The sequence below is a fragment of the Colobus angolensis genome, unplaced genomic scaffold (assembly GCF_000951035.1).
Source record: "Colobus angolensis palliatus isolate OR3802 unplaced genomic scaffold, Cang.pa_1.0 Scaffold142, whole genome shotgun sequence".
In the NCBI taxonomy this organism is placed as follows: Eukaryota; Metazoa; Chordata; class Mammalia; order Primates; family Cercopithecidae; genus Colobus; species Colobus angolensis.
The window spans coordinates 1,137,254-1,157,899 of NW_012114511.1; the positions used below are offsets into that span (position 1 = coordinate 1,137,254).

Consider the following 20,646-nt stretch of genomic DNA (forward strand, 5'->3'; position numbering starts at 1 on the left):
GCGGGGCCAGGCGGGGCGGAGCCTTGGGCCGCTGCAGTCTGCGCGCACCCCGGCGCCTAGGCGCTCCTGCGCCCCCAGTGCGCGGAGCCGGCGTCTTTCGCGCCCTTCACGGCGCCGACCGGACCGCCGGACTCCAGCGCCTTGGCCCGGCCCGCGAACGCCGAGCACGCGCGGAAACCCTTGAAAGGTAGCACATCTTTCGGGTGTCGCAGGGGCACCGCCGGCGGTGGCGACGTGGGGCGGGATGGGCGCCCTCTTTGGGCCCGGGAGGCTTGTGCTCGCGCCCTGCGCCACGTCTGGACGGTCGCCTGCGGCCCAGTGCCCCCTAGAGCGACCGCTTCAGCCGCCCGGGCCCAGCCGCCCCCGAAGCCGGGGTGAGCGGGACCTGACTCGGGCCCCCAGTGCTGAAGTGCAAGTGCAGCCCCAGGGCGTCCGCTTTCTCGCGGGGCTGGGTTTCCGCAATGCTGGGCGCCCACCCGGCCACCCCATGAACCGCGCGTCTGGCTCTTCGGTGGAGTGAGCCTAGAAAGGGCGGCGTTCGTCCGGTGATCACTGATACCCGAGGTTGCTTTTTGCACGACTGCTTGCAGCTAACTTCGCAGGAGTTGATAGTTACCACAAAGAAATGTCAAAAAGTAGCCTTCTCGCGAGTTGAAAGCGCTCATCTGTGCGCTTTAAGGTGTTCCGTCTTTGTCTTTGGCGAGTGTGCCTCTTAAGACGCTTCCAAAATAAGAAATTGAAGAAGAAATTATGATTATTTTCTCCCGGAAAAATCTTGCAAAAATGATTTCTGGAAACACCTGTGTTCGTTGTTAGCTCCCTTAGCATGCCCAGCCCGAGGCGGGCTCCCCCTGGCTTGGAAGGCCTCCCCGCGGATGGGCCTTGCTTGCTGTCCTCTCCCTTTTCCCTTCCAGAGTCGGAGACGCGACTTTGGGGTCGATGTGGAGAGAGAAACAGATGCCTTTGGCGTCCCTCATTCAGGGATTTTCACAGACTGCCCAGTTCAGCTTTGCCCCTTGCGTCTCCAAAGGTGTTTTCAATCTACATATATTTGGAAAACTTCAGTTTTCATATGATTTATTTAAAAATAAGCATACATATTATGTTTATTAGGAAGTAAAAATTTTCTTCTTAAATAGATATGTACTGATACCACAGAGAGACTTGAGTGTAGAAAATTGCTAAACCAGTGACAAAATGCCAGAACACTGCAAAGATGGCAACTTCTGCTCTAGGAAATATTTGACATAAATATTTTTCATCTTTTGTCTCCTTAATACCTGGGTGATATTTTTATTTGATTTGAAATTTTAAAAAGAATTGTAACTTTTAGACTTAGAAGGGAACTTAGAGTCTTATGGGCTGCAAAGTACATAAATCTTTTTGACAGCATCTCCAACAAATTATGTTTTGTTCGTTGCTTGGATTATATTTAGTAGAAAGAGGTGTTGCCCCATTCTTTTGTTGGAAAACTGTGTGTTTTTACGTGTATTTTGGAGCACGAGGCTTCGGCCCTCCTGTCCAGGCCATGCTTTCCCTGCCATTGCACTGGTAACTAGGATTCCAGACTCCTTAACATAGACCATCTGCCTGGGGCAACAATCTGATGGCTCATCGTCAAACTTTAGGAAGGAGATTAAATAAAGGACATTTAACCGTTATTTCTGTTTACTTTTGCTGCTCCCAGCACATTTATCCACCCTTTTCAGATAATTTTGCATCTATATTCTGTTATCTGTAGTATTCTCCTATTATTTCTATTGTTGTGACCATTGAAAACTTGAAACTATTAAAAGTAACTTTTGGGTTTTCAATTCACCAATCTGAAAGAACCTAGTGATGGTGCAGAGGAGAGCTGCTTCCATGGCCTTTAGTGAGTTGACTGTGGATGTTCAGTCAGTCTTCATCTCATCTGTCTTTGATAATCTTGCCCTCAAGAATACTGTGGGCAATCTCTAAGATACTTTTAGAGATCCCATTCACGTGGTCACCTGATCTACCAAATTAGAAAACACATCAAAAAAGACATTTAAGTTAAGGTGGTTAGTGGAGCTCCTCAGTGCTAATAAACTTGTTTCATACTCTGAAATTGTGCTGAAGATCCATATCCAGCTTTCTCTTTTCTCCCTTTTTGGAAGAATGGCTTATCACTTGGTGGGGTCCTGTATTCTGGTTTTGTTCCCGACCTGTCCTCAACATTCTCGTGACTGTGAGACAGCCATCACCACGTTCCTTCAGCAACCAGAGAAGTAATTCATCTGATTCAGAAGACTTCAGTGAACTGATCTAAGTAGTGGTGCACTATCTTCTTATTGGTCTTAGGTAGCAACTCCCTATTGATATGTCAGTATTATGTCAGTATTCTCACATGAAGAATGGCCTATTGGCACAGAAATTAGCCATAAGTGTAACTCAGGAGAAAAGTTTCTGCATTAAATAAAATTGTGTGTTACCTGATTTGAGGAATAACTAGTAACTCAACTTGTCTTTCTTTTATTTTTGGTGTTTCACTGAAAGTGTGCCCTGGAGTTCCTTTCCCTCTACTTCTGGAATAAAGGAAGGACAGCCAACCGTGGCATTATCTGAAAAACTGTGGAACAGTAGGTGGCAGTGAGGAAATCAAATGGTAGATCCTGAGCTCAAACACATTCTGCTAGCCTGTCCTCCCCCGTTCTGCTTTAGGAGTTGGATTCAGAGAGAAATGGAAAATTAGCAGGTGGTAGACAGTAGAGTTTTAAGGGAACTGTTTAGTAAATTAATAGGTTGCCTTGTTTACCTCCTCTGTGTAGTTGAGTTTGGTTTACAAAAGTAGTAGAATGTATTTATTTATTTTTACCTTACGACATTTATTCATGATGCCAAGGCTGTGAGTTTTATCCTGCTGTAGACCTATATTACTATTTTCTTCAATTTTCATAGACTTTCCTGCTAACTCTGACAAGTCATTTTCCTGAAATTTGGCAAACCTCAAAGACTTCAATGCCATCTCTATCACTATATATGAAATGATTTTTAAATATGAAGCATATATTCTATTAACAGAGACTAGTCCAACTATATTCATATGGGAATGATAAAATAATAAAAATCACGTCTGCCTCTTTACTATAACTGTAATGGTATTATGCGCTGCTAAAATCTGGAACTGGAAGATTTACAAAGCCTATAAACAAATAATTGTGGTCATGAATTCTCTCACATTTGTTGTAGTGTCTCTCTATAGACATTAATTAAAATGTGGATTCTTAGAGTCCATTCACTCTTTGACCCATAGACTTGGTAGAGCCTCAAGAATAATTTCTGGGAATCGTAACAAGATTTCCACTAACCACGCTAGTTTTTTGGAGTTTGTTTTTGTTTTTGTTTTATTTTATTTTGTTTTGTTTTAGTTTTTGAGACAAGGTCTCACTCTGTTGCCCAGACTGGAGTGCAGTGGCGTGATCTCAGCTCACCGCAACTGCTGCCTTCCTGCCTCAGCCTCCCAAGTAGCTGGGATTACAGGCGTGCACCACTACCACCCAGCTAATTTTTGTATTCTTAGTAGAGGTGGGGTTTCACCATTTAGGTCGGGCTGATCTTGAACTCCTGACCTGAAATGATGCACCCGCCTCGGCCTCCCAAAGTGCTAGGATTACAGGCGTGAGCCACCGCACCTGGCGGGGCTAATTTTTTAATGAACAACAACAAAAAACAGTTTTAGAATCAATAATTTCCTAACAAAATCCTTCAGTATACAGAGTGATATATAAAGAGCCTAAGCATAGAAATTACTGGATGTTTATTTATGTATTCTGATGAATGTGTTTTTGTGGTATTTTACCAAGATAAGAAGTGAAATCAAATAGATGTTGGTGAGTACCCCATGGCAACCATTGCTTCATTTCATTGGTTTAGAGTGAACTCTAATCTGGAAGCCTTCCTTAGGTAAGAAAGGCTTGAAAAAGAAATGATCAGCTTTTTAAATGGTCACATATCTTTAGGCTAGACTGTTCAGATTAACGTCTTCAAGCTAATAAAGATCAATTTGTCTAAAATATATTTTACAATATACATAGCTGTAAAATTACATGAAATTTTTGATTTGTGGATGAGTATAATCTTTATGCTTTGAAGATTATACAACTTAAAAGAAAATTAAAATATTATTATTATTTTTTTTTATTATACTTTAAGTTCTAGGGTACATGTGCATAACGTGCAGGTTTGTTACATATGTATACTTGTGCCACCTTGGTGTGCTGCACCCATCAACTCGTCAGCACCCATCAATTCATCATTTATATCAGGTATAACTCCCCAATGCAATCCCTCCCCCCTCCCCCCTCCCCATGATAGGCCCCAGTGTGTGATGTTCCCCTTCCCGAGTCCAAGTGAACTCATTGTTCAGTTCCCACCTATGAGTGAGAACATGCGGTGTTTGGTTTTCTCTTCCTGTGATAGTTTGCTAAGAATGATGGTTTCCAGCTGCATCCATGTCCCTACAAAGGACGCAAACTCATCCTTTTTTATGGCTGCATAGTATTCCATGGTGTATATGTGCCACATTTTCTTAATCCAGTCTGTCACTGATGGACATTTGGGTTGATTCCAAGTCTTTGCTATTGTGAATAGTGCCGCAATAAACATACGTGTGCATGTGTCTTTGTAGTAGAATAATTTATAATCCTTTGGGTATATACCCAGTAGTGGGATGGCTGGGTCATATGGTACATCTAGTTCTAGATTTTAAGAAGTTACTGGTATTAATATAATACCCCTAATTACTTATTGTGATTCTACTATCAGTGAATTGGCAATTTAATGATATTATTAAATAATTTTAACAATCCATGCCACATACAATGAGATTTAATGTATAGCACAGTCCCTCTGTTTAGAACTGCCAGGTAGTTTTCTAACCTGGCATTTGAGTGATGTCTTTATGTGAGCATCACTGGTTTTCAAGTAAATGATTCTATTAAGAGTAACTTCTTTATAAAAACTTAGTGAGAATTTATCCATTTTGTAGATTTCCAAATGATACGGTTACAAGCAAAATGTCATTGACTATGCTCCACATCAGAGTTTAGAATCCAGCATCTGTTCTTGTACCTTTCAGTATTAAGGAGTTAGCACTGAAGAGTAGTAGATCAGGCCTTTTAAAATAGCATATGCTTTGAATTCTTGGTAGTCAGCAGTTTCACATGGTCTACATAGTATTGCTGGACAGTGCCTGAGTCATGCCTGTAACTGGTTTAGTCAGACTAAAATGTGTGTAGTAGCTCTTTTGCCTGATGCTTGAGATGCAGCTTTGTAACTATTTTTGCTTCTCATTTCAGTTTTCCAAACCCTAAAGATGACTTTTCATTGTGTTCAATGACTTTACAGGTCATTCCTGCTTCTGGGATCAAACTCTATGTTGTGCTTAAGAAATGTGTCACATCAGACACAGTGAATCACAAGACAGAGATAGTTTCTTATTACATAAATATTTTATTAGATTTCAAGGTGTGTTTCAGTTATGACACTGAATCTTCCCTGTGTACATTCCTAATATTGCAGGGGTTAAAGGAGGGTTATATAGTTAACCAAAGTTCAGTAAAGTTCAGAACCACTCTTACCATTATTTTATTTTGCCTTTCAAATAATTGTATACTTAAAATACTTTGTATTCTTATATAAAATATATGTACAAGATGACCATATATACTTGGACATATCTGGACTTCAAATTTGCTAGAACTTAGTTGCGTCCCAAGCTGGCTAGTATCTAGAGATTCATCATTTCTGTTTGGAGGGTAAGAACGCTCATTCCCTGGCTGCTTTACTGGAGAGGATCAGGTGTGTTGCTTGAACTAAGACTTTGTCCCTGCCATATCTAACTTCTCTGAGCTCCTGTGTCCTGGCTATCATCTGAAAATTGTTGCAGATCATTTAAGTTTTTGTTAGAATTTTGATTTAAGTAATGAAAACAGTTCAGAAAACTGCACTGAACAATTTAATATAGCAACACAGACTACAACTAAACTATCTGCTGGTACTTTAATCCTCACATTGATCTTATAGGTACTTTTCTTGTTGGAGATGAGGAAACTGAGGCTTAGAGTAATTTGTTCTGACAAGATCATATGGTTAGTAAGTAACAGAGTAGAGACTTATCTAGACCTATGCTTTTAATTGTGTTTTACTATCTCCCAGACCTCCCAGGTTTTTGTGTATGTGTTTTTTTGTTTGTTTGTTTAGCACAATTACAATGTGATACTTCCTTCTTTGAAATTAAAATACAATAATTGACTAGAAAAAAAAAAAAAAACCTGGGACATACACTGCTTCCTTGGACATTTCCTCCTGGAAGCCTCCCAAGCCACCTCCTCCACACACAAACTCAATCACATGCATCCTCTTTTCTTTCCATTGAAACTTATCCCAACTTTGGTCCTAGCATTTATCACTGTATTTCACCATTTGACCATAGGGCTTTGAGAACAGGTTTGTACTTCTTTATCTCTGTATGCCCAGCACGAGGTAGCACCTATCCATGCGTGAAAGTGGAAGATACCTACTAAAATTATATTAATTAAACAATTTTTCATTTTCTAATGTTATTCTGTACAGGTAGAGTGCCAATATTTGGTGGAAATGTGAAAAAACTATCAGACACTGAACATTTTCTAATGTTTACAGAATGAAGAGGAACAGTTTATCTGTTGAGAATAAAATTGTCCAGTTGTCAGGAGCAGTGAAACAGCCAAAACTTGGGTTCTACTCTTCTCTCAACCAGACTCATACGCACACGGTTCATCTAGACTGGGGGAGTTTGCCTCACCATGTAGTATTATGAATTTTTCAGTATCTTCCTTTACTAGATCGGGCCCGTGCATCTTCTGTATGTAGGAGATGGAATGAAGTTTTTCATATTCCTGACCTTTGGAGAAAGTTTGAATTTGATCTGAACCAGTCAGCTACTTCATATTTTAAGTCCACTCATCCTGATCTCATTCAGCAGATCATTAAAAAGCATTCTGCCCATCTTCAATATGTCAGCTTTAAGGTAAGAAAAATAAGCATTAAATGGAAACCATGACTTATATTTTGTTAACAATGCTTTTGTATATCTAGAGCCTTATTTTGAGGCAGTCAGTGAGTTTTGCAAAGCATTTTATCCGAAGCGGTTTCCTGTTTTTCTACAGTTATTTGCATTGATTGAAGTGTAGAACTTGAACTGTAATTGAAAAACTTAAAATGCAGTTTCCATCATTTGTATGCTGTTATTAAAATTCAGGTAATTGTAAAAGATTTGAAAATATGAAGTGCTTGGAAAGCTAATTTGTCATCATCTGTTTTTCATTTTATAGTCTGAGACATTTTGTACGAAGAAAAAATACTCATTTATACAATAGCTCAAAGGAATGAATAAAATTTTGCAATTGAATTCTACTAAATAATTACATTGCCATTATTTCTGATAAATTATCTTCAGGAAATTATTTGAGATTAAAAATTGTCTGTCTAGGTTGACAGTAGTGTCGAGTCAGCAGAAGCTGCCTGTGGTATACTCTCTCAGCTGGTAAATTGTTCCATCCAGACCTTGGGCTTGATTTCAACAGCCAAGCCAAGTTTCATGAATGTATCAGAGGTAAGGATATTACGCGTTTTTGGTGAGCTATACTAAAATCCCTAAAGACTGCCAAACTAGGCAAAAGCCATTTTTTCCTAAAGACAGACCATCTCCTATTAGTATTCAAAGTACTATTTCAAGCTGTTTTCTGTTGACTAGCACTTATTTTTGCAAAAATAGTTTATGCATGTTTTCATTCTTTAGATGTATTTTGTAACTGTAGTCATTTTTCCCACAGTGTCATTAATATAAAATTTGGATATTGTGCTTATTCTATTTAAATAACAATTTATGTAGTTACTTTGAACATAGAGCATGTAGAGGCAATAGTGGATGTTTTTCCTGTGATTCTGTGGCCTCTCTTTTGGAGGTGGAACAATATAATATTTAACTAAATGAACTATGCTTGTTAGCATGATGTTTACATTCATGCTGTAGGAACTCCAAAAGAAAAGTGGCTTAAAAACATGATCAAAGTATATTTCTCTCACATTAAAGAAATTGATAGGTGAGAGTCCATAGCTGGTATGAAGGTGGTAGGAACCTAGGTTTCTTCCAGCTGCTCCACTCTCTCCAAGGTGTTTCTTCAAGATGACCATCTGAGCTCCAACCATCATGTCCTTGCTCTGGGGGCTAGGGTGTTAGAAATGGGGGAAGAAGGGTGTGCCTTCTCCTTATCAAGGAGACCACCCATAAGTACTACACAGTGTTTTCTGTTTACCTCTAAGTCTGACCACACCGGATTCCAGGGAGTCTGGGGAATCTTTGAGCTGGGTGGCAGTGTGCCCAGCTAAAAATTGGGACTGATTTAACAAACAAACGAAGAATGGTTGCCAGGAAGCAACCAGCAACGCTCTGCCATAGAAACTAATACCGTATTCTCCTCGTTCAGGCTTCGACCTGAATGCCGTCTCCTTGGAGAGCCCCTCCTTAACTGTGAAAATGGTACCCCCTGCTCCAGTAATAATGTACTCTACTGTTACATTATTTTTATCTTCTTCGTGTCATTCATCAGTACTTGAAACCACCTTATATTTTTAATGTGTTTATTCTCTTCTCCTTACACCAAACATAAACTCATTGAAGGCAGAGATTCTATTTTGTTTACCATTGTAAACCTAGAGTCAGAATAGTGCCTGATATATGATGGGCATTAAATTATGGTAGTTGGTAAAGCTGGCTAATGGAAATTTTCCTATGGAAGAAGATGGAGGAATAGCAGCATCTCTCTTATAAACTGGGTCATGGCACTCTTCTAGCCAGTATTTCTGCTGGCCTGTTTATCTTCTAAAGGGATGGGCTGAAAATAATGGGTCATTTAGGGATTAGAGTAATGTAAGTAATCCGATGAAATTTACCACTTCTAGATAGTTATTTCCTTGTTTATGAACTACAGAATCAGATTACCCTGAAATTCTTCTTATATTCTAAAAGCTGTCTCTAATGTTGCACATCAGCTTCTAGGGCCAGCTTCTAGGTTAGCTGATGCAGTCACCAGAGCTAGATACCAGGAATTAATTAGCAAGCTTCATTTCTATTGTTTAAAGTGAGCTCTGTGGCTTCTGGCAAGGTCATGGATCTCTCTGAAACTCAGTTTTTTAAATCTGTAAACTAAGGAAAAATAAAAGTATAAAGCATAAATAGTACTAAAGTAATACATTGTTATTATAATGAAATATGTACTCTAATGGTTTTTAAAGTCGTCCTTCAGGACTAAAGCAGTCAGTTGAAAGTTGATTAAAGGGAAACTAAACCTTGTGTTTATATTTCCCTAATAATTTTGGCACCATAAAATTTACTGAAGAAGTCTAGCCTTCTACCATTTCAAAATTTGTGTAAACCAGTTTACAATTAGTGTAAATCAATAAGTTTTCTTATAAATTAATGAACATTTATAACCAGTTTGGTCATTCTGTTAGGCATAATAGAACCCTTGGTAGAATCCAACTTGATTGATTTTGAAAAGGGAAAAATGATCATGTACAGATTTGGTTTCCAGACTTTCTATCTTTGCCAAAAGATACTGAATCTGAAAATTTCTGAAGTTCTACTCATTTTCAGGTCAAACTAGAGGTAACCTTTAGTCTGTCAGTCTTCAAAGCATTTACAGACTTGGATTTACTTTGGATAATTTGCTAGGAAAAGGGTGTCACTGAAGATTGTGAAATCTTATAAAATGAATTAAAATCTCATTTATTCATTCAACAAATTTTTATCCTCCATTTGCCATGCTATGTGCCAGATACTATTTTAGGTGCTAGACATATGGGAGTGGATAAATCAGATAAAAATTCTGTTTCTTCTAGGGTAGGGGTCAAAAAGATTCAGATAGCAAATATTTCAGGCTTTGGGGGCCAACTAGTTACACCGCGACTACTCAACTCTAACACTGGAGTCTGAAAGCAGACACAGATACACAGACAATATTTAAATAACGGGCATGACTGTGTTCCCATCAGACAGTATTTAGGGATACTGAAATTCAAGTTTCATGTAATTTTCATGTCGTAAAACACTATTCTTTAAATAATTTTTCCAACCATTTAAAAATACAAAAACCATTCTTTGTGAGCCATACAGAAACAGACCATAGGCTGGATTTGGCAAGTTGTCTGTAATCTACCAACCCCTGTTCTAGGAAATAAATATACAATAATTATGTCCTTTTAATATTGAAAACCAAATCCTTAATTGAAGTAATCGGAAGACATGTTTTATGAAATCTTTGAAGCTTTTTTCCTCACTATTTCATTTATCAATTATAAAAAGTATAAAACTATACTTCATTATAAAAATATCTTCTACTGGAAAATGATTCTGTGGAAACAGCCATATGTTCATGGTTCTTACTATGTTATCGTTAGCATGTATTGATATGGTTTTAGTGAATTTCTTAAAGCTGTACATTTTAAAATAATGTTTTCATAATTTTTTCTTATGGCCATGCAAGTCTCATTTTGTGTCAGCACTTACAGTTGTTTTTATCAATTCAAAATCATTATCATCAATCAAAATTGAAGATACACCGGTGGATGATCCTTCATTGAAGATTCTTGTGGCCAATAATAGTGACACTCTAAGACTTCTAAAAATGAGTAACTGTCCTCATGTTTCATCTGATGGTGGGTTACATTTTTTAAAGCTAGAATGATATGATATTTTTATTACAATAACTATACAGATGCAGTTTCTTTTTGAAAATTATATTCCTATGAATCATAAATTATTTAAGTAAGTTTTTTCAAAAGATTTCTTAATCTGCAAGGTATAGTTATAGTAACCTCCTGAGATATTTTAATTTTACATATATACATATGATTTTCATTATATACTTAATACCTCCTGGCAGACATGCTCTCAGAAGTTGTTAGATAGCTTTTTCACAATTAATGAATAATTAATATCAAATTTAAATTTACAAAATACTGTATTAGGATCAGTATGATTCTTTGTTCTTAAGAATTTTCCCCAACTTCCCACAGGAATTCTTTGTGTAGCTGATCATTGTCAAGGCCTTAGAGAACTGGCGTTGAATTATTACATCCTAACTGATGAACTTCTCCTTGCACTCTCAAGCGAGACTCGTGTTAACCTTGAACATCTTCGAATTGATGTTGTGAGTGAAAATCCTGGACAGATTAAATTTCATGCTATTAAAAAACACAGTTGGGATGCACTTACTAAACATTCCCCTAGAGTTAATGTTGTTATGTACTTCTTTCTATGTGAAGCGGAATTTGAGATGTTCTTCAAAGAAGAAACCCCTGTTACTCACCTTTATTTTGGTTGTTCAGTCAGCAAAGTGGTTTTAGGACAGATAGGTCTCAACTGTCCTCGACTGATTGAGTTAGTGGTGTGTGCTAATGGTCTTCAGCCTCTTGATAATGAATTTATTTGTGTTGCTGAACACTGTACAAACCTAACAGCCTTGGGCCTCAGCGAATGTGAAGTCAGCTGCAGTGCCTTCGTCGAGTTCGTAAGACTGTATGGGAGAAGGCTAACACAGCTCTCTATAATGGGGGAAGTTTTGACCCCTGATGAGGATTATAGCCTAGATGAAATTCCCACTGAAGTCTCCAAATACCTGGGAAGAGTATGGTTCCCTGATGTGATGCCTCTCTGGTAATTGGCTACCAAAGATTCCGAAATTGTTGTTGTTTTTTTAGATCAGTATGATTAGCTGCTTTCTGTCTAAGCAAATGTAAATTTTAAAGTGTGTTGCTGCGATATTTTAGGTCAAATATTTGATTGTTTGCAAACTGTCTTAATGGATTGCTGCAGAAACATTTGAAAAAAAAATAAGAAATCTGAAAAGCAAGGAATTGCTGTAAATAGGGCACAAGCCCTGTATGTGGATTAGATGGTTGATATGCCAAAAACTGCAGATGGTTTCTAAGTAGATTTCTCAGCTTTCCTTGAAGGCATATTGTAGCTTGCTAAGTAAATGTGTAATATTGAACTTGGATTCCGTAAGTTATGTCATTTACTTTATTACATTGTTTTATTTGATTCTATTTTATCTTGGTATTAATATATTTTATAAAATATAAAATATTTTAAAGCTTATTTAATTATAACATTTTTAGCACTATATGAGATCATCTTGTGCTTCAATAAATAACTTCTAATTTCCAACGTACTTCAGATTCTACTTTATTATATTGAGAGATAATGGACATTCGATTAAAATTTTAAAATACTAACTCATTTCATAATGATACTGATGTGAAAAGAGAAGAGATACTCATTCTCATTGTTAGTTGGTAGACTATTTGAATAAAGCAGTAAATGCTGCAGGATGTGTTTGGGAGGGAGTCAGCATTTGCTGCCTCCTGCTATGGATCTGGAACTGTGCCAGATCCTCTGCATAAGTGATCTTAGAATTTAATTAGCAACACAGTTAGAACTCCTTAGTGGCTGCTTATTGTCTTAAGGGTGAAGATCTAGCCTTAAAATAACCCACAAGGCCCTGCAAGGTCTGGTCCCTCCCTGCTGCTTTTGCCTCATTTCCCATCAAGCTGCCCCTTGCCCTTTGGTTCTCATTTCCTCTCAGTTCCTCAGAACTGCCCTGCACCTCTAGTCACAAGGAATTGACTCGTACCTCTCTCTGCCTGGCTTACTCTCTGTGCTCCTCAGATCTTTCCTCTAGCTGTATGTCCTTGATCATAGAAGCCTTCCTCGACACCCAGCACATTCCCCGCTCACAGGTCAGATCCATGTTGTGCACTCTGTGCTGTGCACTCAGCACCCTGGCTTTACTGTGCGGCGCTTATCCCTGTTATAATTCATCACTTACTGGTCTGATTATTACGAGTTTGTTCCATTACACTGTAAACTCCATCAGTGCAATATCATTGCTGGTTTTTGCTCCCTAGAATCGGCCATGCTAGTGGTTTTATCCCCAGAATCGGCCGTGCTAGTGGTTAGCACATAGTAAGCACTCAGTAAATTTTACTTAAGTACTTTGGTTTTCAAGCTTGTTCCACTCAGTTCGTCCCACAGTATCTTAAATTTCTAAGAAATCAATTAAAGTAAAAAGAGACAAATATGTTCATCACTTTCCAGTTTGGGATATTAGGAAAAAATTATGGTTTTTGTTTTGTTTTGTTTTTTACCTATCAAGCAATTAGAATACATTGTGATGTGTAATGGAGGTTTAAAAAAATAGCACTTTTATATCCCTGTATTTAGAGACTATGTTTGTGTGTACATTCTCACCACTGTTCCACGTTATTTCTCACTGTAACCTCTGTAAGGCTTCTCATATCTACCTATATGTTCCTCCCTCTCAGAACAGTATTGCTACATTAGTAAGTACTCCATAAATGCTAGTGGAGCTGATTTTACTGGTTAAAAAGTAAAACCAATTTCTTCAGGACTGGGGTGGTATTACAATTACAGATAGTATAATTTATACCTTAAGATTTCAGGAGGATACAGAAGCATCATATAATAGGGGACTTAAAACTGGATTGGGGCTGGGTGCGGTGGCTCACGCCTATAATCCCAGCACTTTGGGAGGCCGAGGCAGGTGGATCACAAGGTCAGGAGTTTGACACCAGCCTGGCCAATATGGTGAAACCCTGTCTCTACTAAAAATACAGAAATTAGCCTGGCATGGTGGCAGTCACCTGTAGTTCCAGCTACTCGGGAGGCTGAGGCAGGAGAATCACTTGAACCCGGGAGGCAGAGGTTGCAGTGAGCCAAGACTGCACCACTGTACTCCAGCCTGGGTGACAGAGCGAGACTCCATCTCAAAACAAAACAAAACAAAACAAAACAAAAAACCTGATTAGGAGAACAGGACAAACAAATAGCTTGATAGAGATGGAGTTGGGGATCAGAGCAGTGGTGGACATTCTGAAGGGATAAGCCTCTGGTCTCACCTGGGATCACTCTACCATGATATGTTCTAGGAGGGGTTGGGAGTATACATGCCTGAATGGTCAGGTGATAGAATGCCAGTGGAGTTTGCACTGAGGATGATGGAGCAAAACAGGAACTAGAGAAGGGAGGTTGGGGGTGAGTTTTTCCCCATTGTCAACTAGTATGGAGAGATGATGGGTACCATTGGCCTCTTCTACATAGAATGAGAAGTTGCTGCTCTAAATCGTGATTTTAGTGGCCCAGTAGTTGAACCTAGTGAACTAAGCATATAATGAATCTTAGAGCAAAACTCAGAGTAAATCTAAGTTCATGAACTCATGTAAATTACCTTGATTGGCCTGACTTACTGGGTAAGTAAATGGAAGAGGAAAACATTTCTACAACAGCCAAAAACAAGACAAGAACTTACAGAGTATTTTTAATGTTTTGTCTAATGAAAATGTCTTTACTTTGGAAGTCTGTGAAAAGTACTGTTTATTTAAAACTAGTGGATTCTAGATAAAGGACTTTGACATTAGATGGATTTCAAACTTTAGTCTTTGGAGAATATTTTAGTTCTGTAAGCAAACTTTTTCATGTTAAAAACATTTACATTTGTTAGGTGATTCTGGAGAAGTTTGGATAATTTTGTGGGCAGAAATTTGGTAAACAGAGAGAGTGGGGGAAAGGTCTTACTGTTTGTGCTGAAGAAACACAAAAATAGGATGCTCATATTTTTTGTTTTTCCTTCCTTGTGATCCTTGCTGGCCTCATTTGTATTGTACCGAATGTGGGAGAGGTGAGGCAGGAGACAAGCCAGTTTTTCATGGGTATTTATTATTATGAATAACATGTCACAGAGGCAATAGGCATGTGATTACTGTAATATGCCACTGAGTGTGATAAATGTCAAATGCATGCAAGGATTCTTCCCTTTGTAGCCTGGCCTCTTAAATTGGCCACTTATCTCCTTCTTTTTCTTCTATTAAATTTATCTCTTGAAGATAAAACATTTTCAAAGTAAATATTGATTTTATTCACATTATTAATGTATAGCTATCAAACCTGACAGAATATTTAATATCACAATTTTTGAAGTGTATATTATCATCATGGTTACTAATGAAAAATAAGTTTCTCCGTACTATTACCCCTCTGTCATTCAAACCTTTATAATATTTTTATACTTAAGTCAAATGTTTTGACATCCAAACCTAAAAGACAAGCGGGAAAAAAACACGGATTTGTTGTTGCACTAGAGGGCGCTGTATTCCAGTTCTTCCTGAGAAAGAAGTCCTTTGGTCCAAAGTTTGCATTTCCATTGAGCAGATGCTGAGGGGAAGGCAATGTCCCTGCTCTACCTTGAGAAATTTCACCATTCCGGGTCATGAGTCTGGTTTTTAAAACAATATCCATATCCACCTGTGTTTTGCCTCCTAAATAATCAGAAGGATGATTATTTAGAAAACTAAGCATAGATTTGTTGTTCAAATATTTCAGAGCTTCTTTTAAAATTGCCTTTAAGAGCTGATGTGGTATTTCCTTTTTGTGTGTCCTCAATGGACTACAGCATTTATTTTTTGAAAGCCAAATTTCTGGAAACAACCTAAAGTTATTTGGTACCAAGGAGATGCATATTCAAATCAGATAGTGCTAGATATGGTTTGCCATTGAAAGTAATGGCAAAACCCGTGATTACTTTTGCACCAACCTAATAGATCTAAGAAGGTGCTAATTGTATGACATAGATTCTCAACTACCTGAGAGTCATCATGATAGCTCTTTCTTCCTGGCCACCCACTGCAAGTCTTGTTGCTTCTGTGACATGTTATTCATAATAATAAATGCCCATGAAATCACCTCCCAACTGCAAAACTATAGCACTGGTAGTAACTTAAATCTTTCTGTGTGATCCTCCCTATCTAGTTATGAGTTAACTAGAGTTCATTATTTTCTTGCTTCCCTTTTTATGTGATTTTGTTATATAAAAAGGAAATTGTATTTTAATTTTTACTTTTAATTTTATAAAAAGAATATCGTGTGTTATGTGATCTTCTGGACTTTTGTAAACTTAAAATTATATTGTCATGATTCATTCAGGTCATTATGTTTAGCTGAAGTTCATTTATTGTGACTGCTGTCAACTATTACATTCTATAACTTTGAGATTATTTATTGATTTCACTGTTGGTGGTCATTTGGGTCATTGAAGGTTTTGCTGTGAAAAATAGTGATACCATGAACATTCTCGTACATATGTCCAGATACACAAATGCAGCCATTTCTCTAACAATAAACTTCAGTTAATTATGTTTTCCTCTAAAAATCTACACATAAGAATGTAATCGTTCGCTGGCATTTTCTGCATTCCAAACAAATTTAAGCAGAAATTCATGAAGAAAGTTTCCAGAATGATTAGTTCAACGTATTCATTTTCTTACTGACTGGCTAAACTCTTAAGGAGCCAGAATTATTTCTGGTGCTTTGGACATTTGTATGGTCTTGTTTCCTCTTAGTACCTGTTGTCAATGTAACTAACACAGAATAACATAGCTATAATACAATGATGTGTAGAAATAAGTAGCTGTAATATGCATATGGCTAGATGAAATTGACAGGCCCAGTTCCACGAGACACTTCAGGTAAAGGTAGGCCTCATTCTCATTCTGGTCCTTCCTGTAGTGCAGCCTCACTGAAATCTGGAATATGTTTTCCTGGACTGCCATCATTCATAATCATGTGGGCGAGTGTGGATGGAAATACCAGCAAATCCTTTATTATCCAGGAAAGCAGCTCTCTCTACAACCAATATGATAAACCTAAGGATACTGCTGAGAGTCTACTACCTAAACTCAACGTATTCATTGAATATGTATTGAATGTATACTAAATCTAGCATTGTAAACCACTCACTGTTCTTGTACCATAGAAACACTTTCAGGCTTTTTCTTATTTTCAAGCAGAAAGGTTGCTAGTTTTAGAGGTGTCAAAAATGCAGCCTGGCCCAGCTTAAGTTCCCTTGTTTATTTATCTTAGATCTTCAGGACTGAGAAATCTAAAAAACAAAACCGCTCAGATTCCTTGGGTGACAGAAAGATCAAAGAGCCTGAAGAAACTAGTCCACTCGAATATCAGAGTGACAATGAGTTAAAATCAAAATGTTTTCTTTCTCACACTTATCATGTTTCCATTTAAACTCAAATTTCCTTTTTTAATTAAAAAAATTTTGTGGGTACACAGGTGTATACATTTATGAGGTACGTGAGATGTTTTGATACAAGCACGCAATGTATAATAATCAAGTTCTGGAAAATGGAGTATCTATCCCTTCATGCATTTTTCCTATGTGAACCCAAATTTCTCGAAGAGCGGGGTATGCATCCAGGTTTTTAAGATGACTTTTTATTTTGAAGATCTGACCATTGGCCTTCCATTTATAGGTATGCAGTAGGGTCACTCAAGTCACAGTTTTCAATGTGCACGTGCGACTGTATGCCAGGATAAACTTTCCGCAAGGGCAGTAGAGTTCCAAGTTTTTCTCCCTTCTTAATAGGGCCATTATACTTAATTGGCTTAATGTAGAACATTTTGACACAAAAACCTAAAAGAAAATAAGTACAATTATTTATCTGGGCTTCAGTAACCTTGAGTCTGAAATTTAAAAAACAACAAATGGACAAAAAATAAAAAATCAAAAATAAAGTTGAATGAACTCCGGAGAGGAATAGATGAAAATGACAGAATGATATTAAAAAGGAAGACTAAATTACAAGATGCCAAAGGAAGAATAGATTCAAATGAAATGCTAATAAATGCATTGAAGAATAATAGCAGGAAAATACTAGCTGGTTAGAAACGGTGAACCCTGAACAAAGTCAGCTCCAAGACATATTCTGATAAAATTAATTGGACTTTAAAGGAAAATGGAAATAACTGGAACAAAAATACAAACCTTGCTAAATACCAAAAGAACTAAAAAGGCAAAGACCCAAGTAGAGAAATAGAGTGCAATGCAATAATTATAAAATAAAATGATGGTGTTGGGTACAAATATAGGAGTCATATCTGTAAATGTGAATGGCTTTATCTTGTCTATTAAAAAATGTCCCATTGGGTTGAAAAGCAAACCCCAATTTAATGCTGTATGGAATAAAACACAGCGATTGAAAAGGCTGAAAGTGAAGAGCTGGACAAAGATTTGCCAAGCAAATGGACAAAGATTTGCCAAGCAATAAGAAAGCAAGGGCTAGCATCCTGTTACCAGGTGGAAATCAGGCCAAAAGGCATTGAAACAAGACAAAGGAAGATAATGTAAGAGAGTAAATGCCACAAGTCACAGTGAAGATACAACAGTTACATCTATCCATGCACTAAATAACAGGTCATCTATATAAAGCAGAGACTACAAGAGACACCAGGAGACATAGATAGAAACCCACCAATAATAGACTTTAATACACTACTGGCACTGCAAACCGATCAAGTGAGCATAAAAATAAGGCTGTAAAATTATGCTGTCCAATATGGTAGCCACTAGCCACATGTGGTTATTCATTACTTGAAAGGTAGTTAATCTGAATTGACATGTGCTTTAATGGTAAGGTACACAGTGGATTTTGAAGACTTAGCATTTAAAAATGTTAAATATCTCAATACTTTTTGTATTACATATTGATATACTTTGAAAATATTGAGTTAAATAAAATATTAAAATACCATGTTTTTTTACTTCAATGTGGCTACTAGAAACTACTCGCTCTGTCGCCCAGGCTGGAGCGCAGTGGCTCGATCTCGGCTCACTGCAGGCTCCGCCTCCCGGGTTCACGCCATTCTCCTGCCTCAGCCTCCCGAGTGTCTGAGGGACTGCAGGCGCCTGCCACCACACCCAGCTTACTTTTTGTCTTTTTTAGTAGAGACGGGGTTTCACTGTGTTAGCCAGGATGGTCTTGAACTCCTGACCTCATGATCCACCCGCCTCGGCCTCCCAAAGTGCTGGGATTACAGGCATGAGCCACCACGCCCGGCCGAAAATTTAAAATTATATACATGACTTCTGTTATATTTCTGTTGGGTAGCTGTGCTGTTGAAGAGCTAAAACTCCCATCAGGTAGGTTTTATGAATAAATATTGAACAAAAGATGTGCAAGATCTCTACACTGAAAACTACAACAACCATTAATATAACAGTGAGGGAAGACCTAAGTAAGTGGAAGATGTAATATGTTCATTGATTGGAGGACTCACTACCTTAAAAATATCAGTTCTCAATTTGATCTGTATATTTACTGTAGATTCAGTCAGAGCCCTGGCAGGATTTTTGGTGGAAATTAGCAAACAGATTCTGTTTGGAAATGCAGATAACCAAGAATTGCCAAGGCAGTCTGAAAGAAGAAGAAAGTCAATTCCAATTATGCATTCTGGAACTGGGGAAATAGCCTCTTGGTAGTTTGGAGGATGCACTGGGCTCACTGTAAGATGGAGTGAAAAGCTCTGTAGCACTGTAAGATAGCCAGTGAAAAGCTACATTGACCACCTGACTATAAGCCCCTACTTTATAGTCTGACTGGTGAATCACAGTGGCCTTTTAGATCTCCAGGAATTAGTGTCAGTTTTGAGCAAGTGTCCAATAATCTCCGAAGAGCCTAATTATTTCTTCCCCAATGTGCTGTCATCCTGCTAAACCACTGCAGGTCCCTTTGGGGATGGCTAGAAGTAAGGTTTACAGTATAAATTTTTGGCTGCGTGGCAGGACCCTTACGCAAAAGGGCTGAGCCTCCCTTTCTTTCAAGAGGCTCTGGGACTGAACCAATTCAAGCCTGGGAATTTATTGGGAATTGGAACCCATTATTGTGATGACTGAAGTCAGCATTTTGTTCATCAGACCTGGAGCATTTCCATTCACACAAGTCCAATAAGGCTTTAGTTGGCTGCTCATCTATTCAGTTCTAGGGTCACCGTGATTACTAGCCAGTGTCACAAATCTCTGCGGTTTAGACGAATCTGATTACTGCTGCTCTCACTGACCTTAGCATTAACTGTTAAGCACCACTTCAGAGGACCCAGTTCAATGGCAGAAGTTTCCCTTGCGACATTGGGCCTAAAGAGGACAACCATTATGTAGCTCCTCAAGGATGTGGGTTCCCTCACAAGATGCCTCTCACAGCCTTGGTGAGGTGAGTCTCCTCTGGACTCACTCCCAATAGGAATGCATATATATGTTCATTGAAAGGTATAAGAAAGTTCGTAGCTGCAGTTTTATAATCGCCTAAAACTGGAAACTACCCAAAAGTCTGTCGGAGGAAGAATGGATAAATGGATGAAAATATATACATATAATGGAATATCATGCATTAGAAAAAAATGTGGATACAAAAACATTAATCACGTAATCATGAAGTGGAATGAAAGAAGACTCACAAAAAAGAGTGAATGCTGTTTAATTCTATACCATTTTTAGAAACAGGAAGAACTAATACATGGTGTTAGAACTTGGGATAGTGATTATCTTGCTGGGAATAATGACTAAGTGGTAGCACAAGGGATCTCTAGGATGTGGGTGATGTTCTTTTTCTTGATCTGGGTGCTGATTACACAGGTATATTCACTTTTTGAAATTCACGGAGCTACACATGGATGTGTTGTGCACTTTTATGTGTATATTTTATACGTTGGTGGAGTAACCA

The 20,646-nt window shown here is 38.1% G+C and overlaps 2 protein-coding genes across 3 annotated transcripts in view; one reads left to right on the forward strand and one right to left on the reverse strand.

Annotated features, from left to right (window-relative positions):
* LECT2 (leukocyte cell-derived chemotaxin 2) overlaps nucleotides 1–20,646 on the reverse strand; it is a 35,082-nt gene that overhangs the window by 9,403 nt on the left and 5,033 nt on the right. Inside the window, exon 4 of one of the 2 annotated variants that reach the window (XM_011935255.1) lies at nucleotides 16,975–17,564. The exons of the other annotated variant lie outside the window; for it this stretch is intronic. Within the exon in view, the coding sequence (XP_011790645.1) occupies nucleotides 17,398–17,564 (167 nt within the window). The 3' untranslated portion in view covers nucleotides 16,975–17,397. Of the gene's footprint in view, nucleotides 1–16,974; nucleotides 17,565–20,646 lie in introns of those variants that run through there. 2 annotated transcript variants of the gene reach the window in all.
* Nucleotides 13–11,881, forward strand: FBXL21 (F-box and leucine-rich repeat protein 21). Its single transcript, XM_011935257.1, is given in 7 exon segments — nucleotides 13–187; nucleotides 3,825–3,924; nucleotides 5,368–5,487; nucleotides 6,664–7,030; nucleotides 7,493–7,615; nucleotides 10,548–10,719; nucleotides 11,080–11,881. Coding segments are annotated over 4 exon segments (1,305 nt in total). The 5' UTR covers nucleotides 13–187; nucleotides 3,825–3,924; nucleotides 5,368–5,487; nucleotide 6,664; the 3' UTR covers nucleotides 11,724–11,881.